The 24,157-nt window shown below is 41.6% G+C and overlaps 3 protein-coding genes across 4 annotated transcripts in view; 1 reads left to right on the top strand and 2 right to left on the bottom strand.

Moving 5' to 3' along the window:
* Positions 1 to 4,617, top strand: part of LOC123503203 — a 57,579-nt gene extending 52,962 nt beyond the window's left edge. The window contains 2 exon segments of the mRNA XM_045252744.1: positions 979 to 1,087; positions 3,822 to 4,617. Of these exon segments, the coding sequence (XP_045108679.1) occupies positions 979 to 1,087; positions 3,822 to 3,859 (147 nt within the window). The 3' untranslated portion in view covers positions 3,860 to 4,617.
* A 56-nt stretch (positions 4,618 to 4,673) lies between these two features.
* LOC123503204 (zinc finger SWIM domain-containing protein 7-like) lies at positions 4,674 to 8,977 on the bottom strand. Of its 2 annotated transcripts, none has more exons than XM_045252746.1 (3): positions 8,650 to 8,977; positions 6,233 to 6,407; positions 4,674 to 5,479 (listed from the first exon to the last, which is right to left on the bottom strand). In XM_045252746.1, the coding sequence occupies exons 2-3, from the start codon at positions 6,395 to 6,397 to the stop codon at positions 5,228 to 5,230; spliced, it is 417 nt and encodes a 138-aa protein (XP_045108681.1). In that variant the 5' UTR covers positions 6,398 to 6,407; positions 8,650 to 8,977; the 3' UTR covers positions 4,674 to 5,227. The 2 variants fall into 2 exon arrangements, with proteins under 2 accessions (XP_045108681.1, XP_045108682.1); XM_045252747.1 differs by lacking the exon at positions 8,650 to 8,977 and adding an exon at positions 6,725 to 7,965.
* A 7,749-nt stretch (positions 8,978 to 16,726) lies between these two features.
* LOC123503207 (zinc finger protein 37-like) lies at positions 16,727 to 22,682 on the bottom strand. Its single transcript, XM_045252750.1, has 3 exons — positions 22,625 to 22,682; positions 20,698 to 21,894; positions 16,727 to 19,722 (listed from the first exon to the last, which is right to left on the bottom strand). The coding sequence occupies exons 2-3, from the start codon at positions 21,797 to 21,799 to the stop codon at positions 18,101 to 18,103; spliced, it is 2,724 nt and encodes a 907-aa protein (XP_045108685.1). The 5' UTR covers positions 21,800 to 21,894; positions 22,625 to 22,682; the 3' UTR covers positions 16,727 to 18,100.
* Between the last annotated feature and the right edge of the window lie 1,475 nt (positions 22,683 to 24,157).

Below are 24,157 nucleotides of genomic sequence, written 5' to 3'. Positions count from 1 at the left end.
CATTAACCTAAGGCAATAAAAGAAGGGGAAAAAAGACCAACGAGGTGTTAATCTTTAAAGGAAAGATCGAAAAGCATGACCCAAAATTAGAGGATTTGAAACCCTCTCACTTAAAATTGAAGACTGCTTGACGCTGATTAAGTCTTTCAGCAATACGACGGCAGTTTAATTCCGGATACCAGTGCAAGACTATATTAATTTCAAGATATTTGTCGTAATGAAGGTGTTAAGAACATCTCGATATCATATTCCCTTACGTACAAGTACTTAAATTCACTACTGTTATAATCCCTATTTGCTTCCGTTTTGTCAATAGTGATTTGATGAAGCCTGAAAACGGTCTCGAAGCTGTCTGTATTGTTGAATTAAGTGATGGATCAACGCCTATATCATCCTTCAAAATTTACATTCTTTATTACTATTTTACTATTTGATGACAGGGCAAGACTCCATCACGCCTTATATTATTACTATTGTCATATTACTGCTCTGGTGTTGTAGTTTCTGAGTTACTACTACTACTACTACTATTATCACCATTACTGTTATCACGTCTCACATCATTACAACTACTATCATTATCAACATCATTACTGTCATCGTGTTTTAAATCTTCACAATATTCATCATCATTACTGCTGTTGCGTCTCACACTATTACAGCTATTATCATTATCATTATAACTGTTATCTCCACGGCAATAGACGGCACGCTTCATTATATTTCTAGTTTTAACATTACTTTTTACATTTCATTCATACTTTATGTGTACCTATTAATCCTTTACCGGGCACCCATAGAAATACTTAGAATTCAGTTTTTTGACCCTAGACCATAAGAGTACATCATATTCTAAGATATTTTTACCCTTTTGACTATTTCGTGCAGTAATATAATATACACTACTACATGACCATAGTTATTGCGGCGCCACGAAGGAATGTTTTCAGTTCCCCTCACGGCCTCCCTCCTCCGCAGCGTGACAGCAGCACCGCCACGCCAGGCCTCGGCAGGGTGACCAAAGAGAGAGGGAGAGAGAATGAAGGCTGCACACTCCCGCTCTCTCCAGTACCCAAATCTTCCTCTGGTAAGCTCTCTCTCTCTCTCTCTCTCTCTCTCTCTCTCTCTCTCTCTCTCTCTCTCTTTTTATTCTAAATACATAATTTTTTTTTCTTTATCTTTAAGTACTACGGGTGGAATCTCTCTCTCTCTCTCTCTCTCTCTCTCTCTCTCTCTCTCTCTCTCTCTCTGATGTTTATTTTTTAAGATTTTAAATAGATACGAGTTTTTTTTATCTTTAAGTATTGAGGGTGGAAAATCTCTCTCTCTCTCTCTCTCTCTCTCTCTCTCTCTCTCTCTCTCTCAATTACAAAACTGGCACTTTCCCCAATGCATAAAACCCTGACACTCAGAGAAACACAACGCTCACTTAGTTTTTATGAATATTTTTCCGAATATTTGGCCGGAGCGATACGCCATCAGTGATAAAAATAATAATGGTAATAATAATGATAATAAAAAGAATAACAACGATAAGTATTCATTCCCAAGTTTGATGGGGTATGTGATTGCTGAGATAACGCACAGACCGTCTCATTAACACACACACACACTATGACTATCAGTGTGTGTGTGTGTGTGTGTGTGTGTGTGTGCAGAATCTTGATATTTCGCAAACAAGCCCAGTATATTCTGATCTGCTGGTAACACTGCTAAATAATTGATGAAGGCGTGATAATAATAATAATTCTGTACAATATTTTTTATTCTCTTACGTACTTCTTTTCTATTATTATTATTTATGTGAAACTGCTGCTGCTGATAGTGTGTGTGTGTGTGTGTGTGTGTGTGTGTGTGTTATGATATACCAACATTATACTTGGCACCGTTGGCGAGCTGCTGCACATACATAAACGTTAGGCGGAAAACGTTCATAGTTGGTGGTGATGATGGCAAACGTTTAATCACTGAGAACGTTTGGCCTCATAATTTCGTCCATAAATCGTTCGTTATCTGGGCGATCATGACTACAAGAGAGAGAGAGAGAGAGAGAGAGAGAGAGAGAGAGAGAGAGAGAGAGAGAGAGAGAGAGAGAGAGAGAGAGAGAGAGAGAGAGAGAGAGAGAGAGAGACTTTCACCCTCAATATTCAACCAACCTTTAGGAAAGAAGTCTTTTAATATATATATATATATATATATATATATATATATATATATATATATATATATATATATATATATATATATATATATATATATATATAGAGAGAGAGAGAGAGAGAGAGAGAGAGAGAGAGAGAGAGAGAGAGAGAGAGAGAATTTCCAAATAACTCTTAACACAAATTCTTAGCATTATTTCTCTTCAAATCCCTTTAGCACAAGCATCTTTTTCTCACCTTTACTAATCACACTTTCCGGCAGCATACTGTGTCCAAATGTCAACGACCTTTCACATCAATCTCCTTTACTTAGCATGACAGAACTTTTTGCACCTGCACTGATGTACCACCACTTGCTTTCCTAACAGCAATAACAAACTCTAATAGCAAATCAATCCTTTATAACATGAACTAACTCTACTACTTGACTGTTTCTAAATAGTAACACTACAGCACAGAACACTAAATTGTCACCCTAACACTCACCACTATTATTTAATCTTTTTTTAATATTTACCTGGATATGATCAATTCTAAAACAATACTTTGAGCATCATTATCTGGTCTTTTTATACATACATTCCAATACTTTTAACATTCTCAGTATTAACACCCAAATACTACATGGTCTTTTAATATCAATAATTCAAAACAAGGACCTTTTAACATTCTCAGTCTTTTTATCTGGTCTAAAATTCTTGAAAACACTCGACATTAACCCTCTGGTCTTTCAATATCTGTTCCATGAAACTTCATTAATCTGGTTTAAGCATCAATATATCATGAATAAACCATTAACCCTTCAGTACCATGACACATTTTCATATTCATTCTTGTGACTATTTGGTGATTTTATATAGCTTCAGAAACTTATGTGAGGGGTTAAAATAGTGAAGACTGTGGTCATCAATCTTCTGACCTCCATAAACCCCTGCTAATGTCAGTAAAATGGTCTAATGGTACACAAATCTCAAGGTAAAAATGTGTCCCAGTACTAAAGGGGTTAAAATATTACCTTGTCTTCTAACATCTATCCTTCACAATGATGTTAAATCTTTAAAAACCATCAACATCAAATCTGATCTGTGCTCTAAAACTTCTGTGAGGACTAAAACTATCACCTCTACTCTAAAGCAACACAGCATTAAACGTCATTTCTCACTATCAGTACTCAAAGACCCTCAACACTCTCATTACTAAGTTCTAAGTAATTATCTTTACTCTAAATAGACACAGAAACTAACATTCTCAACATTATCTGAATTTTCATTATTTCTTCTCTCAAATTACACAAACTGTTTAACTCTCTCAGCAATAACTATCAATATCTGTACTCTAAGACCCTCAACATTTTCTTGATCAAAAATACTAAATCATCACTCAAAAACAACATAAAAACTAACATCCCCAACATTATCATCTAAGCTTCCATTATTTCTTCTCCAAAATTAAATAAACTCTTCGAACTCTCTCAGCAAGAACACTTAGTATATGTACTCTAAAAACCTCAACATTCTCATTCTCCAGAATTCTAAATCTCTGCTATAAACCAACACAGAAACTAACATTCCCAATACCATCACATGAACCTCATTATTTCTACTCCAAAATTACACAAACTCAGTAATAATCCTTAAATTCATACCTTATTTCTATCGCCAGGTGGAGGAGAGAGCAAGCACATCAGTAAGAAGACCTGAGATAAAATTACCTCCTGAGGGACATAACAATCAGGTGGTGTCAAGGTGATGTGAGGGTGATGCAATAATTTATTACCCCTTCCCTGCAAGATTAATTAATACACCTGTTGGGAGAACGCCACTTGACACCTGATGGGGAAGGCTCGTTACGTTAGGTGGATATTAACGAGGGAGGTAAAACATTTTGCCAGGTGAAATTCATATACAAGGTGTACTAGTGTGTAATTTGTACATTCTGTTAGGTTGTAATATATGTACTGTGTGTGCGTGTGTGTGTGTGTGTGTGTGTGTGTGTGTGTGTGTGTGTGTTTTGTAAATATCAGTGTTGTTTCCTCTCACTCTTTCACTTCTACCTTCTGTGTTAAGACAAAGAAATAAAGTTTGAAAGCATCTTGTAATTTTAACAGACAGATTCATCACCTTTGTAAAAACTGATTCACTGACACACTATGAGTCAATAAATCATACCAAATTTCCTGCTCTTTTTTCTTTTTTCTCAACAAATACTAGTAATTGCAAAGCCAAACAGATATTGGTACCTACAGAAATATCAACAACTATCAGTAATTCTATGACTTAGATATTAATGATGACTGTATGCCTATCAATAACTTATGTTAACTACATGACTATCTGTTAATGGCCTTTACCATTTATCAACTCCCTTAGCGTACTCCACTTCTGTCACAATCCAGCAAACATCAACAAGACAAAAGCAGGAGGAAGAATAAAAGACAAGAATGGAAGAATGAGGAAATGAAGAAGCAAGTTAGAGAGCAGAAGGGATAAATGAGGGAGAAATGAAATCAATATAATAACAAGTACGTTTATAAAAGTATAAAACTCAATACATTCCCTTTAACCCATAAGTGCCTTCTGGAAATTCGAAGACATAACACAGATCATGGAACACTTTACTAACACAGAAACATGAGACTTGTATCACCTCCCTGTCCAGTCTAGGCCATTCCAGTACCATTTCCTATCTCTTTATCACTCACTTGTATATTCATGCTAAACTATGAGAGAAATAACAAATGAGGCTACGAGTCTTTTTGTAATAATTTTCATTATCTCATCTATCCTTATCCAAATGTTTACTTATTAATGAATGTTATTTTATCAGCAGATAATTTTTTTTATTTGTTGTATCCTCTTTTCTTTAGACAACATACTAGCATAAATCAGTGTTTTCAAGAATTCAGCATTACCAACCATCACACCCATTGCTATTCAGACCCTATGTTGTTTGATTCAGATCTAGTGTCCATCATCAGCATTATTGCACTCCATTACTGAGAAGGAAACAAGCTCTCCTCCAGTCCAATATCTCATCTCTTCTCTAAGTTCCAACATTCCAGGGCACTGCTAGTCCATGTTGGCCAGAATATCCAGAATATACTCATCTGAAACAGTCTTCTCCTCCACCTCCCCCATCTCAGTGGCCAGGCGTGATGCTAGCACATGTTTGCAGAGGGGACGCTCTCTCCTCTTCAACACAGCAAACTTGAAGGCCATGCACTGACAGAAGACTGAGTGAGGGAAACATACATAGGGTGTCCCAGTGCTACCTGTCACTTGGTACACCCACCGTCCACTGCTGCCCACCACCTTCATCACCTGAGGATCAATGCAAGGAAAGAATTTAGCTTATAGGGAGTGTTTGCTTCAGGGGAGAAAGATAACAAAGAGGCTGCCAGGTCTTGCAATCATTGGGTGGAGTATAGAAGAGTGCTTGCTTCAGGGAAAAGACATCCACAAAAGGCTACTGAGTCTTGCTATTGCTGGACTATGTGTTAAATATAGACCATATAACACTGGTATATCCTATTTACTTGCAATTAGAGATAATGCAAGGCAGGTATGTACAGCAGGTGACAGCCAAAGGTTCAAGGTCCTCTTTAATATTTTGTGCAAATCCTACTATTATGAGCAATAACACAAGGCTAAACATTACTAAGATGAGTGCATTAAGGATTCCCCAATACTTTTACACAAATCATGAAAAAATAAAAAGAATGGCAGGCATGGAAAATATATGCAGAGAGAGAGAGAGAGAGAGAGAGAGAGAGAGAGAGAGAGAGAGAGAGAGAGAGAGAGAGAGAGAGAGAGAGAGAGAGAGAGAGAGAGAGAGAGAGAGAGAGAGAGAGAGAGAGAGAGAGAGAGAGAGAGAGAGAGAGAGAGAGAGAGAGAGAGAGAGAGAGAGAGAATACTTATAATCACTACCATAAAAATCCAAACAACCACAGTAACAATGCACTATTAAAAAAAAACACAGCTACTCAAACTAACAACCTAACCAGTACAAAGACGACAAACTAAATAAAATAAACGAGAAAATAGTGAAACATAAATCCCACAAGTCTTATTAACCTTTTTTTCATCAATGAGATCCAAGGCATTCATGAGAGACTGGCCAAGGATGATGTGGAGTGGCTGTAGCACATCATCAGACACACGACCAGCTGCCTTGTAATCTCGCCCAGCCGCCTTGACCAGACTCTCCACCACAGCCGCCACACTAGGACACCTGCTCATTCTCCTCCACCTGCAAAAAAAAAAAAAAAAAAAAAGGATCTGGATGTGTGTGAAGGTTACTGCTTTGCTCTTCTCAGCCTCTTATTTGGAAATGCTTTGCTCTCTCACCACCACTATCTTCCAAGACCACAGAGATGATTAGCTGGATTCTTAAGAGTGTTTCTCCTGCTAGTAATGTATAAATCTTGTAAATTTGTTACTGGAACTATAAAATATCCCTTAAAACCTGTCTCTCTCCAACTGGACCATTCTGAAAGTAGTGGAGATGTGGTAGTTAAAGTATTTCTGAGGCACTATATCTCACTAACATCACTCACAGATACTTACTGAAGAGATCAAGCCTGTGACTCCACCTCCATCAACACCTCCAGGCCTCCATGTCCTGCTCACAGGTGTGCAGGATGTGCTGGTTCATTTGATTCTCATCTGATTCTTGATTTTTCCAAATGCTGGCCAGTTTTTTTGTTTTTCTTTCTTTCAAAGTTTACTGGCTTTGTATTGACCAATAGAGCCAGCAGGCTATTCCATATGTTAAGATAATTGCTAAAAAGCATATGTCTTTCCTCTTTTTTTTATATATGAGAGGAGAAAACTAACCATGGGCAACAAAAACTGCAATTAATAAAATAAAAGGCCCACTGAGGTGTCAGTCCCTGAACATGGTCAAAAGAATTAGCCACAAGATGGGATAAATGTCTTGAAACCTCCCTCTTAAATGAGTTCAGGTCATAGGTAGGAGGAAATACAGAAGCAGGAGGGAGTTTCAGAGTTTAGATTCCTTGGCATTCTCTAGTGGAGCTTCTTTCAGTGTCCTCTTGTTTCTACTTAGCACATATCTTTACGAATTCCTCCAGGCATACGTCTTTATTATAATTTTTGGAATGGTAATTTTTCATTTTGTGTGTGATTTTGACTTGTGGGAATAGTTATATTAAAAAACAAAAGCATAGAAATATACGATTTTTCACAAAATATCAAACTCACGTAATGCAAGTATTTTCTTTTTTAATTATCTATTTATAAATTTTATCATTTCATTTTTTTTTTCAGTGATGCATTACCCCAAATACCTTTGTTCAATAGACAAACCCTAACCTGAGACAACAAACACAAACACAACACCAGTCTTGCCTTACCCTACAAAAACATGATCAGGTCACCCACTATAATGTCCTATAATGAACACCTTGCTCAACTCAGTTTGTATTCCATCAAAGGCAGATTGATTAGATTAGACCTGATTATGGTATTTAAAATTCTAAAGGGTTATTGCCCCCATCTAGAACACCTGTTTGTTGTAAATATAGTAAGGAATACTAGGGGTCATTCTCTTAAACTGTTTGTTCCGCGTTACAATATGGACATCAGAGGACGTTTCTTTTCTGTGAGAGCAATTGATATTTGGAATTGTTTACCACAGTATACAGTGTCGGTCGAATCTGTTGCTGCATTTAAACACAATCTCCACACTGCCTTAGGCCAGATTTTGTTTGATTTTGATTAGTAATCGATCATTTTTCCCTCTATTTCTGGGATCACTAATAGTTGGTTGTGTCGTTGCCTGGGTGTGTCCTTTTGCCGTTGCTTGCTAGTAGATAATACTACTGCCAGATTTATAGAGTTTTGATGGTAGATGTACACGCCATTTTAGTGATGCCACATTAGCCAACCAAACTGAAGTCTGCATCAAGAACATCTCCGGAAGTCGTGGTTGGAGGCATCACTTAATTCTAGATGGGGAAACCCGATCTAGGTAAGAATCTAGGTAAGAAACTACCAAGATAAGAACAAAGACCACCATACCCAGCAGGTGAGCTAATCCCCTTTCCCTCTCCAGCCAAACACAAACAACACCAGTCTTGCCTTACCCTACAAAAACATGATTAGGTCACCCACTACCAAGATAGAGCAAACACCACCATACCCTTCTTCACCCACCCACAATGACCAGGTTTTGTTTTTTTCTGTTATCACTCATTACTCACATTATTTATCTATTTTCTGCAACTCTGAACTAACATTACAAGGACAAAAGAACAGTATTAACTTAAAAAAATAATTTCACACATATGTTGAAACTCGTCATAACTCAAGATAACACAAACAAAACTACCGCTCCAAGAATAGATGATTTACTCACTACCACACATTAAATACTGCTTTGTCCTCACTACTGTGCCTTGAAATTCAATAAGGAAGCACGGGTCTTCTTGTTCTTCATACTAATACAATAAACAGTACCACAAACTAACCTTTCCAGTGTTCTCTGCTCTCTGTAGTTTGTCGCGCCGTAACTCACAACCACACTGTCCACACGATGATAACCTGTCTAGTGTCTCTTCTTCAGTCCTTGGAACTTAGAAACACGGGTCTTGTTCTTTCACGCCTTAATAACACACTAATAAATCAACCTTTCTAGTATTCCTGTATCCTCTGTTGTTACTTGTGCCATTATTCACAACCTCCACATTAAGTATTACACTGTCTTTCTCCCTTTGTCCTTAAAATATTCAATGAAAGAAAACACACTAGTCAAAATGTTTGTTTACCGCGCATCCAACTTATAGCAAACCTTGAGCTTGATTCTGCTCTCCTGGTAGGTTGGGAAACTTGGTCTCTCTCTCTCTCTCTCTCTCTCTCTCTCTGATAGACATGCTCGCTACAATCGATATACAGCCATGAAGTGCAAAACTTATATAGAAGTAATTTACCCAAATAGATTTCTTAGGCCTGAATATGAATCAACAAATCACCAGCTCAAGGTATAACAAGATTAACCAAGGATGGAAAAAGGCGAAGATAACCCCACTTTTCAGAAGAAGGAGAGAAGAAACAAGGTTTTACTTAAATTATCGACCTATTAATTACGTCTCGCGTCAGTCGTAATGGAATTATTCAGGAATACTAAGGAGCAGGGATCGAATGGGGGGGGGAAGGGAATGAGGAAAGTTTGTTGGTATGGTCACGAGACAAGAATATTCTAGGCCTGTGGTCACGGTATCATATTGGAGCATCAGTCACATGACCACCGGGGGCTGAGGGCAGGTAGGACATCACCGGCTTCACCGCTGGACTGTGGTCACGTGACCATTCCAGGGCTGGGGTCATGCGACCATCCTGGGGCATTGGTGACGTGACCAAGGGGGCCTGCTGTTTGGAATATAAAAACATTAGGAGCTGCGCAGAGGTGGGAGAGTGCCGGCAGCGTCCCCTGGCCCTCAGCTTCCAGCCCCTTACCATCATCCAGGAGTTTATTGCAGAGCCCTATATATACATATAAAAAATTCCTGATGAAGTGCTCCGTGCAGGGAGTGTTGCATTCCCTGGGCCTGCTGCGCTGCCGCCTCGGGGAGATGTACCCTTGGGGCGTGGTGCACAACGATTTCAATGCGACATCACAGTCTGGGGCAATGTGCACCGCCCCATGCTACCCATCTTCGACCTCGGGTGGCCGTGCCGCTTGGAGCGTGTCGACGGGAACTTCACTCTGGAAACGGGCGAGAACGACGCCCCCGGGGAAGACTTCGGCGCTGGGTGCCCCTGGATGGCGCCTGAGGTGAGGGCGTGGCGACCTGTGATTCCCTCGAGGGATGTTTTCAGCTTAAGCTTCCTGCTGCAGGATCGAGCTCGCGGAGTCCTACATCCAGCCCTGGGTGGCAGTGCCCTTGTGGCTGCTGGAGCAGCGCTGCACCCGGAAGGACCCGAGCTGCCGGCTCTCCTGCGAGGTGGCGCTGGTCATCGCTGCGTTGCAGCGGGGGCTGCTCCAGTACCAGCTCAAGGAGACCTCCCACCTGATGATGCAGTGAGGCACGCACGGTGCCGTAAGACACTCACTGCCTCACTGCATTAGTGGCACAGGCTGCCCTCCCCTATAGTCCCGCATGCCCTGACATCGCCTCATTCCCTGGTGCAGGACGCGGCCAGGCCCTGACGACTGAGTTTTTTTTTTTTTTTTTTTTTAAGAGGAGTTTGAGTCATCTCTCTACTGGAACGGGCTCCACCTACCTGCCCCACCAGAGGAGTCTGACGCGCCTCTCTCCACTGGAGGGGCTCCACCTGCCCCACCAGAGGAGTCTGACGTCTCTCTCCACTGGAGGGGCTCCACCTGCCCCACCAGTTTGACTCGTCTCTCTCCACTGGAGGGCTCCACCTGCCCCACCAAAGGAGTCTGACGTGTCTCTCTCTCCACTGGAGGGGCTCCACCTGCCCCAACAGAGGAGTTTGACGCGTCTCTCTCCACTGGAGGGGCTCCACCTGCCCCACCATAGGAGTCTGACGCATCTCTCTCTCCACTAGAGGGGCTCCACCTGCCCCACCAGAGGAGTCTGACGCGTCTCTCTCCACTGGAGGGCTCCACCTGCCCCACCAGAGGAGTCTGACTTGTCTCTCTCCACTGGAGGGGCTCCACCTGCCCCACCAGAGGAGTCTGACGCGTCTCTCTCCACTGGAGCGGCTCCACCTGCCCCACCAGAGGAGTCTGACGCGTCTCTCTCCACTGGAGGGGCTCCACCTGCCCCACCAGAGGAGTCTGACGCGTCTCTCTGCACTGGAGGGGCTCCACCTGCCCCACCAGAGGAGTTTGTGACGTCTCTCTCCACTGGAGGGGCTCCACCTCCCCCACCAGAGGAGTTTGTGACGTCCCTCTCCACTGGAGGGCTCCACCTGCCCCACCAGAGGAGTCTGACTCTCTCTCCACTGGAGGGCTCCACCTGCCCCACCAGAGGAGTTTGAGTCTCTCTCCACTGGAGGGCTCCACCTGCCCCACCAGAGGAGTCTGACTCTCTCCACTGGAGGGCTCCACCTGCCCCACCTGGCCTCTCTCCACTGGAGGGCTCCACCTGCCCCACCAGAGGAGTTTGAGTCTCTCTCCACTGGAGGGCTCCACCTGACCAGAGGAGTTTGACTCTTCTCTTTCCACTGGAGGGACTCCACCTGCCCCACCAGAGGAGTTTGACGCATCTCTCTCCACTGGAGGGGCTCCATCTGCCCCACCAGAGGAGTCTGACGGGCCTGTCTCCACTGGAGGGGCTCCACCTGCCCCACCAGAGGAGTCTGAGTCGTCTCGCTCCACTGGAGGGGCTCCACCTGCCCCACCAGAGGAGTCTGTGTCGTCTCTCTCCACTGGAGGGTCTCCATGTGCTCCATCAGAGGAGTTTGATTTTGTCTCTCTCCACTAGAGGGGCTCCACCTGCCCCACCAGAGGAGAGATAATTGTCTCGGAGGCGTCCACCACTTCCTTCTCAGTGTGTGTGGAGCCACCCTCATTAGTGGTGGTCACCACTTCAGCCTCCTTGGAAAGAGATTGTTCCCTTCACTCTCTTCAGGAGAACTGTGCCCTGGACAGGGAGACTATAGCCTTTGTCCTCAACTTGCGAGGATCCTGCATCAGTGTCGCACTGCTTCATTTGTGGGAGCATTGTCCCTACTGGCGGTGGGCTCTCCATGTCCTTGCTCTATGTGCACGGCGTGCCCATCTCCAGGCCGCGGCGCCAAGGCTCCGGCTCTGCCCCCGGCACCAGGGTCCATCTTGGCCAGGGTTAAGGCGACATGCGTTGCCTAACTGCCGAGCTCTGCCATGCGGGAAAACTTTTCCTTACACTTCACTTTTTTAAACCTTTTGGGAATTTTTAATCTCTCGAGTTGTGTTGTTGCTCGGGCGTGATATTCCTTGGGTGTGTTGCTTTGAAAGCGGCACTCCCTGACTCCCCGTTTCTTTGCTGTCTGGGTCTTCTCTTCTCTCCTTTCTCTTTCCTTTTCTTTCTCTTATTTTCCAAAGTTCATTTACTCCTCTTAACCCTTAAATATATATATATATATATATATATATATATATATATATATATATATATGTATATTACACGTTTGTCCCCATAATGCCTTCTTTTCTATACAGCTGCTGGAATCTTACATCACTCCCGATTCCATCCAGGTATTCTTGGCACCACACTAACATGCCGTGCCATCCTTAGTACGACACACCTCGTGCAAGAAATCTAACAACATGCAATTGGCACCCCAAACCTGGCACAAACACCCCAAGGCAGGTAAAAGTCAACTTTAAGCAAAATGTTTACTCAAAAGCTTATAAATACAAATATGTAATGTAAAAGATGTATAATGAGATGATGGGTAATATTGTGCGTTGGAGACAAGATGCCATATGGCTTTATTGATGAGCATGACAGCTGGCCTGGACTGACGGACACCACTTACTACAGGCCTGGAACTGGAAGACCGAGTGATTAAGGCACTGAGTGGACATCTAGTTCATATTGACAACCGTAGTATTTCAACATAAAAAAAAATTAATAAATAGATACAAGAATAAATAAAAAATAAAAAATAAGTAATAAGATAACAGTAATCATACTAATAATAGTAATGATAATAATAATAGTAATAGTAATAGTAATAGTAATAATAATAATAATACAAATAAACTAAATAAATATCTAATTGGAGCAATGATATAATATCTAATTAACATTAAGGACCAAAACCTTTCAATATAAAGAAAATAGATAAAAATAATAACAATAAATAAATAAATAAATAAATACAGAAATCAATGCAGCTTTATGAATACCTGACTTGAAACACATTTAATTCATATTGCTATTCAACTCTGTATAGAATAATAATAATAATAATAATAATAATAATGATAATAATAATAAAAGATGAATTACTGTACCTATAAAAATCACTGACTGAGCAATCACACACAATATCACTATCAGATTGTACATAAATCATCATGCTCTTTATTTATCCTTCATTCTTTGTGCCTCCTCACACATGTAACAATAATAAGTCATCCAACACTAAGACAAGTATTGGTAGTAAATATATATACATAGTCTATGAGTACTGCACTATACAAGTCATCCATGTTTTACTGTGCTTCAAGGAGATACATGTCTTATTGGTTCCTCTTGTAGCATGCACTTGGGGTTAGTGTTACACTTCAGAGCGCTGCTAACCTGCCAGATCCTTGCAGATGAGACAGTGTGTGTTAGCAGTATTTAAGGAAGATAGATATACATATTATGTTTTACTGTGTGACTCATTTCTCTCTCTCTCTCTCTCTCATACACAAACATACATTTCAACTTACTCTAATAATTACAATAGCCTTCTAAATTGTTCAACCTCATAACTGACCGAAACAGTCTCTCACTCTCTCTTCCTTCTATTTGACTGTTCTAAAATACTGTTCAAAGATAACTTAAGCTCTTCATCTCCATATAAGCAGATTATCAAAGTACAGCCAGAATATATTGTCTATTCTCAGCACACAAAGAAATATCACTGTCTGTACTTTTGTCAGCTCAGGACACAAGTTTAGTAACATTGCCACCAACCAATGCTCTTGTTCTCTGACTGGTTACTGTATTCCTATTTTGTTTAACCCTTTCACTATGACAGGCAACAATTCACAACACAAAGAATCAATATGTGACATCTTTGTAAACATTTAAAAAAAGACAATGGTTTGCAGTTTCTGGTTTGTCGGGGGATGTGGGTACTTTAGCAGAATTGTGTGGGTGGTCCGTGATTAAGGAAAGAAGTGCCAAAAAGTTGTGAAAGGTTAAAATGTGTAGAAAATTGAAATTTCTACCAAAACTCAACATTTAATTGCAAGATACCAGATTAATTTCCTTTAGATGAAATGAAAGTTTTGATAGAAAACATTTCTTTGCTACACACTTCAAACCAAGACAGGAACAAACAGATTAATCAGTGGGTGAAGAGCACCAGTCAGTGGCAGTGTTGGCATGACATGTTCTCAGGCAGTAGCTTTACTGAGACAGACTTGATGACACACAGAAATACTTCAAGCAGACATTAACATCATGTTGGTCACTGCTGTCACAAAATATAACTACACTTTAAGTTAATACTCTGTCATCTTACAAAAATCAGTCACTAGGATACAATATGTGATTGGTCAGATTAATCAAAATGTCAGCTGGAGTGAGAAACACGTTGCTTCACTGCCCATACCATTGCCTAGTGTTGAGTGGCCTGCAAACACTCACTCTGCCCAACTTACTACAGTACATTGTTCAATATACTGAACTTCAGTTATTCTTCAAAATACTATGCAATATATTTCTTTAAAAATAACTATTAGTTAAGGTTTACAAATTTCTTAATTACAAATTACAAGGATTTTCTCGATTTATGCAAGGATACTTTCCTGAAGGAATTCCATAATGTGAAAATCACATGGTGAACACGATTACCAAACTAAACTGTACACTGTTACAGGTTCCACAGTATATATATATATATATATATATATATATATATATATATATATATATATATATATATATATATATATATATATATATATATATATATATATATATATATATATATATATATATATATATATATATATATATATATATATATATATATATATATATATATATATATATATATATATATATATATATATATATATATATATATATATATATATATATATATATATATATATATATATATATATATATATATATATATATATATATATATATATATATATATATATACTATACTGTATACAGGTGATCCTTTCTATATGAATTTTCACTCGTACAAAATCCATGATTTACTACCCTTTGTCTGCTTATACAAACTTGCTTTGAGTTTATGAATGTTCAAATTCCTTGCCCAGCACGCGGGTTGTGCCAGAGATGCATAGTGGGCAGTTCTACAACAAGGTAAACAAACTCCCATTCCCACCACTATATGCCCTGCCAGTCTGCCTACAATCCATTTTTTTCATAATTTTTGTATGAATTTCTTACTGTAAGTAGTGTACTGTAGAATGTCATATCTTTATTGTAGTATTATTACTTAATAATTAATTTGTGAGGGTAAAAGGAACAATCTTGGTAGCCCATTGCTTGTGAATCATGTAGATGTGAAAATTAATACAGGATCGCTAAGGGTGACTGTACAGGACAGTTTGCTGGAAATACCTAAGCACTAGCGCTGGAAGATGTTTAAGGTTTCTTGCTAGTGGAAAAATCTTGGTAATAACCATTTTTTAGTTTTACTGCTTTTTGTAAGTACTATTCTGAACATGCAGAATAAATAAAATAAGCACAGTGTATGTACAAGTGCTTTTCATAGCCTCTATGCATGTTACCAAATTTACTATTTCTTTTTGTACTTTAATAAGATGAATACAGTATTGTTTAGACTGAAAAATTGTATGTCTGAGAACATAACCCCTATTTTTGTATTGTTTTAGCTATTTGCTATACAAATTTTTGCAATATGAAAGGGTTTTCAGGAACTTAACCATGTCATATAATGGGGATCACCTCTATGTGTGTCTATATATATATATATATATATATATATATATATATATATATATATATATATATATATATATATATATATATATATATATAGATATAGATATACAGTAAAACCTCAGCTCACGACCATAATTCGTTCCAAAATCCTGTTTGTCACCCGATTTGTTCATCCCCTGAATCAATTTTTCCCATAAGAATGTATTGAAATACCATTAATCCGTTCCAGAAAAAAAAAAAAAAAAAAAAAAAAATCAAAATAGACCTTTAATGTATGCATGACATGAACGACATAATTATAGAAAGCCTAAATTGTTTTATTTACCTAAATGCTATCAAAATGATAATAAAATGAATAAAAAAGAAAAGGTTATTTACTTGAGAGACTGGACGTTGATGGCATGATGGAATGGAGGAGAGGAGGATGGGGAGGAAGACAGACAAGATCCGAGAAGACAGTCATGAGAGAGGACTTTGGATGTGCGCAGCGTGCCAGAGCTACACAACAGCTGTGTGGCGTCACAAGTCAGTGCCGCTATGTGGGGCCCCGTTATAGTGAACATCGGCGTGGGAAACATGGAAAGATTGCCAGTCTTCATCTCTGCCTTGGAAGACCCTTGCCTGCTGGGGATTGACTTCCTCATGCGTGTGGGAGCAAGTTTGGACTTCCAAGAAGGGAAGTTAAAGGCACGTGGCCAAGAAGTTCCTTTGATCCTCGGAGGTGATGCTCAGTGTGAGAGGAGCGGGCAGTTGGGCGGTGTTCCTTGCCAGGCGAGCAATGAAACAGCTGCGATGGATGTGCCACAATCTGCAGTACCTGGACATGGCCGGGATGATGATGACAGCAATGCTGAGAGCAACCAGAGCAGCGAGGATAACGCCGAGGAAGCTACAGTAGAGTGCGCTGGTAACATCACCATGCACAGGAAAAACAGGAGAAAATCGTGGTGGCACAGAGATTATGTTATGTAATATTTTTCGTATGTTCCTGTTTCTATTTTCTTTTGTGCTTATGTTTTGTTTTGTTGTTGTGTGATAGCCGGATTGGTTATCACACAAACAGCTCGCCTGCCGGCAAGCCGTTTAACCACGTTTGTCCCCCGAAATATCGTTCGTCCCCTGGGTCGATATATTGACAAATTTTTGGTCATCTCCCGAATTGTTCGTCCTTAGAGACGTTCGTCAAGCGAGGTTTTACTGTACACATATTCTCAAACCAAAACCATTTTTTGCATAAGAATCAATGTAAAATATATTGATCCATTCCTGAAAGGCTGTGTCTAAGAAAGTGACTGGGTGCTCACCCTGCAGTCCCTGCAGTACGCATCCTATATACAACACTTTAGTATACCTCACCTGGAATAAACAATGGATCGTCATTGCTATAGTAATGACATCTAACTGACAGCAAGACAGCACACGCTGACCTTTCTGAAGACATATATCATGTATCACTAGCTGTCCTAAAGGTGAAGCACCTCTGTGTTGCGATCAGCAATGATGACAATATGGTGGCCCAAACAAACATCCTGTGGAATTTTGTGATTCCCAAGGTTTGCCATGCCAGCAAAGAATCTTAACATCATGTTACTCTAAATAAATTCACATAATTTTTAAAATAAATGACTAGTTTTTTTTTACTTCATGTTATTTCCAAATTGCATAATCTGAACACACATAAATCGAGAAATACCTTTATATTTACTACCGGTTCTGGTAAGGCAACAATATGTGGCACAAATTTTCTTCTCAGCATCTGGAATATTGTAATACTAAATTTTCACTGTTTAACCAAACAATTATATGAAGTAATTTTCAACAGTCCTGGGGTGCAGTCCTACAGTTATATGTACTTTGTTCTAGATCACGTGATGCACACACTGACCACTTTATGCACCAATCAAGGTATCCTAAGGCACTTGGAAGACACTTGTCAGTAAGGCACTTGTTACTGAATTATCACTTCCTTCACATCACACACCAGGAGGGGGAAAAAAAAAAAGGAGAAAAAAAATTCCTTAAACTTAACGGTATTTGCAATGTGGATGTGGATGATCCTCCGAAGTTCATGCACTCAAATTTTCCAGAAAGAATATTGTATATCCTCATAGAGTAACTACCTAAGAACACATCAGCAACACTTGCAAAAATTAACAACACAGTGTTTCCAGCTCTTGGAAGGAACACAACACAAACACAGTGGGAAGAAGAGAGAGGAAAAAAAATCAAATAAAAAAACACACAAATGAATATCCTGAGGCACTTTCCTTTGATTACATCCCACGGGCAACAGGAATCCACATAACCACGGACATTTGTGCAGCAGCAACAGTAGCAGCAGGCCAGCATGTGGCGGTGGCTAGGCCAGGGGGTCAGTCTCCTCTATGCGGAGTTTGTGCTCATCATAGTCACTGTCCTGGTCGTTGTGTCCTCCACTCTCATCATCCTCCTCCAACGGGTCATCAGGATCAAGCTCCACCTCCATGTGGTTTACCTCATCCACAATCTCACTTTGTACCAGGTCACTCTCATCTGCCTCCTGCCTGGCAGGGGCCTCATCATCATCCATGGTGTCATCCACAGAGATGAAGTTTCCCCTGTCAGCAGCTCTGGTCAAGGGCACCAGCTCCCCCTCAGGTGTCTCCTCCCAATTCTGCCGCTCGTGTGCCCGCAGGTGTTCCCTCAGCTCAATGCGGTCCTTGAAGTCCTCACGCAGGCAGATGACACAGATGAGCAGGTTGGTGTGGTATTTCTTGCGGTGGCAGCGGAGGGCCCCCGGGTCAGTGAAGGTCTTGGGGCACTGGTCGCAGGTGTGGGGCCGCTCACCGGTGTGCTTCTGGATGTGACTCTTGAGTGCATCACGAGTGTCAAAAGACTTGCCACAGCTCTGGCACCTGAAGGGCTTCTCCCCAGCATGGGTCCTCTCATGGCGGATGAGACCAACAATCTGGGTGAAGGTGCGGCCACACAGGGAGCAGGCGTATGGCTTGAGCCCTGTGTGGATGCGTTCGTGAGCCTGTAGGCCAGACTTGAAGCGGAAGGGTCTGTGGCACACCTTGCACTGGTAGGGCTTCTCCCCCGTGTGTAGCTTCATGTGCTGCTTGAGGTGTGTGTTGCGGGAGAAGCCCTTGCCGCACACCTTGCACTGCACCGGCCGCTCCCCTGTGTGGATGCGCATGTGGGAGCGCAGGTTGGACTTCTGGTTGAAAGATGCATTGCACAAGCCGCAGTTGAAGGGCTTTTCTCCCGTGTGGATGCGCATGTGGCGGATGATGTCAATGCGCTGCCTGTACCGCTTGCCACACACTTCACATGGGTATGGCCGCTCCCCTGTGTGGATGCGGATGTGTGAAACAACATGGTCTTTCGTCTTGAAGTCCCTGGCACAGAAGGGGCATTGGTAGGTGTTCATTGGCGTTATTGGGACGTCGCAGGGCTCCCTGCCATTTGCCTCTGTCTCTATGGTGATCTTGAGGTATCGCCGGCCGTTCTCACCCTCAAACTCCCCAACAATGGCTGTGTTGCTCTTGGGGGCCAGCACAGAGTTCCCATTTGTGCCCAGTCGTCGCCCTGCCAAGTTCTTCAAGAGGGCTGCTGTCTTCTCTGCTGCTGGGGACACATGGCAGCTCACAAAATCCTTGACATTTACAGTGTCAGGGATGAGGATGTTGGCAGATTCAGACTTGAGTTTGGCAGCGATGTCAGAAGCCACTGAAGAGGATACCATGGCTGCCTTGGCAGAGGTGAATGCCTGCTTCAGCCTCCTCTGGTTCTCCTCCACTTTATCGAGGTGGTTGAGTCCCAGTGCCTTGGCTTCATCTGAGGATATTGACACAAGCTTCCCTTCAGGAGTACGGATGTAGAATTTTGGTTGCTGTGGCTGTGCTTGTGACTGGTGTGGCTGTTGATCCTGCTCGCTGTCCCCAGTGTCTGTCACGCCCAGAACTTTGCGTAGCTGCTCATCACGTGCCAAAAGTTCACCTGCAATATAAGGAAAATGTCAGTGTGTGTGTGTTTAAAGTTAAAGTTAAAGTTCATTGATTTTAGATCCAGTATCCACCACATCTGGGCTCTCCAAAATGTCAGCCAGCCAAATCCAACTCCCCACTGTGGCACTCCAACCACACCAGCAACTTCCCAGTAAACAGTTTAAATTCACGAGCCAGAGCAAGACTTGATCTGCCGACCTTAGCAATGCCAGGCTAGATCGTTACCACTATACTAGCCAGAGCCTGTGTGTATATGTTGACTTCGGAACTTACAAATAGGCGCAGATAATTTACTTCTACCAAACTAATAAGTATCTTTAGCTATCTTATTACAGACATATACAGTACTACTTTACTGTGTTGTGTCTGACCATCACAATTCCTCCACATTTCATTATTTTCATTCATTCTCTGCATACCAGACATTTTTGTAGCTGATTCAAATACTAGTTCAAAGATAACTACCTAACCTAACATGAAGCAAACTAATAAAAAATTCAACAAACAGTAAGTATGATTGCATTACATGATACTTCAGTTATCATGCTTGTTAAAGTTTTCAGTAAATTCAGGAGATAAAATTATTTAAAAATCTAAAAGAAGGGGATAAACTAAAATAGCTAATGTAAGCTATCTATATAAAAATAAAAGTGAAATATGCTGCTCAGTAAATAATGATAATCACTAAAATACCAAAAGTTGTCCCAGTAAACAATTCTCCAATATTTTACATAATAAAAATAGAAATTAATGATAAAAGAATGTAATACAAAATTAAGCAATTCAATGACAAGGATATTAAACATGAAAAAGAAATATCTAAGAGATACATAATGATGGAAAACAGATACAAAGATAAAGGATAAGAATGAAAGGGAAAGACAGTGAAAGTGACAGAGATGAGGACAAAAAGAAGAAATGATGGATAAGCAAACACCATCCCCCCCATTCTTCAAGACATACTCACTCTGCTCATCCGTGGCCTCCTCCTTGATGCGCACATCCAGCATGTCGTCAATCTTGATGGCCAGCTCTGGCACCTCACTGTCCTCTGGTGGGTCTTCCGGCTCAGTCTTCACTGTTGGCTGAGCGTCAGTGGCGTCCTCCTCCCTCGGCTCCTCCTTCACCTTGATGTTGAGGTACGCCGGGGGATTGGGAAGAGAGGCTTTGACAGGAGCTGCTGGAGGGAGTGTGAGGAGAGGAGGGGCTGACTCTGAGGCCTTAATGAGGTCTTTCAGAGGAGGAAAAGCAATTGAAGGGATAGTGGAGGGAGTGAGGCCTTTTGGAGCAATTTTTGTCATCTTAGGGAATAGTTTCACAGGAACTGGTTTTCCGACAACCTTGAACTTTGTTGTGCCATTCTGCACCAACATAAGTGGACCCTTAGGACCAGCTGTCAGTGCTGCAGGGGAGGTGATGGGGCCTGGCACAGCTGTGGTGGTGATGGTGGAGGCTGGTGAGGGTCGCATGGATGCAGCGATGGCCTTCTGTGGTGCTATGGTGGGCAGAGAAGTGGCTGCTTTGGGTTTTGTGCCTTGCTGCCGCACCACAATGGGCTGGTTGAGGCCAGGGATCCTAAGCACTATGGGCTGCTGGGGCCGGGGCTCACCGGGGTTCAGAATGATGGTCTGGGGCATATTGGCAGATACCACCGGGGTCACGGCTGGGGCAGCCGAGGTGGGCAGGGCTGTGGGTGCAGCGGTGGCAGCCGGGACCTGACCCTTTGACATGAAGATAACCTTCTTGTTACTGGAGGGCTTGGCAACATTCACCACATTGGTCAAGAGGAATTTCTTCCCATCAGGTGTTTGAACAAGCCGCATGTGTGAAGTGTTGGAGGAGGGCAGGATGGGGGATGGGGTGGGGGTGAGGAGGGGCAGGGAGACAGGCCTGATGGAGGGAGTGGTGGTTGGTGCTGCCTTCACCACATTTTGCACTGTGCTGGAGGAGAGTGTCTTGGCATCATCTGTTCTCTTGGCTGACAGTAGCGGTGGCATGGTTCCCTCACTGCCTGCCTCCTTCCCTCCTCCACCAACGCCCTCAGGAGGCGGAATGGCAGCTTTCTCCATGCCTCAGGTGTTGTGCAAACCAACGCAGTCAAAATAAAACATAAAGAAAACAAAGGGAAAGGAAGCAGCTCCTGTGGTGTCTCACATCTTGCCACCTGGAAGAGATTATATCTTGTTATAATGATAATCACAATGTCCATGGATCAAAGGTAATCCAAAGAGAAGTAAATATATGTACATACCAGTAAACAAACTAATGGTTAAGGAGAAGAAAGAAAAAAAAGAAAATCCTTACAGTTATGTGTGCAAGAGAGTGACACATGGCAGTGAGTGTGATACTGGGTATGATGCCTTTCAAACCAGTGTGTGTATGATGAAGGAACTAAGGGTAATATTGAAATAACAGTACTTATATCAAAGTGATAGGTTACTCTAGGTTTACATTAATCGCGTTCACTAATTTCACTGCTGATCAATTCACTGTGTAGATCATGACTTTAAAAAAAAAAGTCATATTTTGCCGAAACTGGGTTTTCATTAGGCTTGGTGCATCAGGGCTCAACAAGGAAAATTCCTTCACTAAATCACCTAAACCTAATCTAGCCCTCGATTAAAACGACAATACTACCTCTGCTGTGGCCCCTGCCCTACCTGTACCTCGCCGCCCACCTCCACTTCCCCTGACACAAACCACCACAACACATCCGTGGCTCCGTCAGTTGACAGTTGTGTGGCTGGTGTGTCTGTCATCTCCCTCCCCTACACTGGCCTGCTCGCTCTCTACACACCTACCTGCCGCCCCTATTCACCCTAAATACCCAGAAGTGAATGACATAGCACGAGGGTTTAAGGGAAAAGCGAGGAAAAAGAGTGCGAGAAGCTTACCTCAGAGCTGCCTCTTTTGTTTACGTGATGGAAGCAACATGTGGAGCGTTTGCTAGGGAGGGAAGGCTGCCAGACACAGTTTTAGCCCATTGCCATGGCATGCTGTGCTATGTCTTGAGTTTCAATAATTTAAACCAGTAAATTTATAAATTCTGTGTCACTAATATTGTCTCCTAGTGAAAATGATTAACTTAATACTAATGTGAATGTTCAAGGCCACCACTGGGTCTTGTAGTATATACTGCTATAATGAAGGCAGGAAACACGACACATTACGCCGTGTATGTCAGTGATTATGAGCAATCAATATGATAGAGATGAAATATATGTTTTTAACGAAAACTTACATCAGCCTTTGTCTCTCAGTACCGTTGTAAAGGCACACCATAACAAACCCTCTGCAGACCCAACTTATGAGCAGCTCGTCTTGTACCATAGACAAAACATACCAGAAAACAATGTATACTACATCGATGAACTTATACAAATTCTAATGCGGGTATTTCAAAATGGCGTATTCATGAAAACAGTGAGAATAATAATGAGGCTTGGGAAGGGCGATGAGTCCCTCGAGTGGGCGGAGTCACGCATGCGCCAGTGTGAGTATTTCCCTGCAAGAGGAGGCGCGGCCAGCTGGGCGTCACCCTGCTGCGTGTTTGCCAATGGTGGCAACCTCAAGAAATTTGTTTACCAACATTTAAGCTATGCATATGCAATAAAGGTGATAATAGCGAAAGTTGTATTGAGTTTACATGGAGATATGCAAACAAACTCGAGCAGAGAAGGGAAAAATGTACAATATAATTTGTATGAGTAGAAATTAATGACACAGTACACTTGTTTGTATTGAGAATGAAGGGGAAGTGATGAACAGTTTCTCGTTGAGACATGAAAAACAGGATGTTAACTGAAGTCTGCACCTCCCCCTCAGCAGAATAAAGAAAATGAAAAGGAGAAACAAAACTAATGGAAAACGGACACTGGTACGAGCAGTAGCAAATGCGAGTGTGTGAAGAATATTATAGTGAAAGGTAAGAATAGCTACAGAGAAAACAGAGTAAGCAGCAAAGTAATATTCAGTAGGGTAAGACAAAATAGCAGTAATCGTATCCAGACAGAAACGGTAGATTAGATAGATGACCTACACAACACAACACCAACAGTAATGTGCCAACGATGTGTAACGTTGATAGCACAAGACATGTGCCCCTGGGGTCCCCCACCTCTCTCTCTCTTTCTCTCCACCCCCCCCCCAACACAAACACTGCATATCGAGTCATTCTGAAGTCATTTAGTGAAGAAAAGAAAACACTAGTAATGAAGTTTGAGATTCGTATATAAAAACTAAGTAACAACAGTGGCGCGTCATTCTCCTACCCCCACTCTTACGTTAATAGTGCCTCAGAACTACTATATACAATTCTCTCTCTCTCTCTCTCTCTCTCTCTCTCTCTCTCTCTCCCATTTATCTACCAGTGTGTGTTAAGAAAAATCTCACTTGTTGCCATAATATTTACCTCACCCACACTATTG

Source organism: Portunus trituberculatus, chromosome 13, assembly GCF_017591435.1.
Source record: "Portunus trituberculatus isolate SZX2019 chromosome 13, ASM1759143v1, whole genome shotgun sequence".
Lineage (NCBI taxonomy): Eukaryota > Metazoa > Arthropoda > Malacostraca > Decapoda > Portunidae > Portunus > Portunus trituberculatus.
The sequence above is the reverse complement of the archived record's forward strand: the minus strand, read 5'-3'. Positions and strand labels throughout refer to the sequence as shown.

Coding starts and splice junctions, on each gene's coding strand:
- LOC123503204 (XM_045252746.1), bottom strand. CDS start 6,397: ATGAGCAGGTGTCCTAGTGTGGCGGCTGTGGTGGAGAGTCTGGTCAAG. Junction 5,480..6,232: donor ATCTCATTGATGAAAAAAAG/GTTAATAAGACT, acceptor ATTGATCCTCAG/GTGATGAAGGTGGTGGGCAG.
- LOC123503207 (XM_045252750.1), bottom strand. CDS start 21,799: ATGGAGAAAGCTGCCATTCCGCCTCCTGAGGGCGTTGGTGGAGGAGGG. Junction 19,723..20,697: donor GGAGGCCACGGATGAGCAGA/GTGAGTATGTCT, acceptor CTTATATTGCAG/GTGAACTTTTGGCACGTGAT.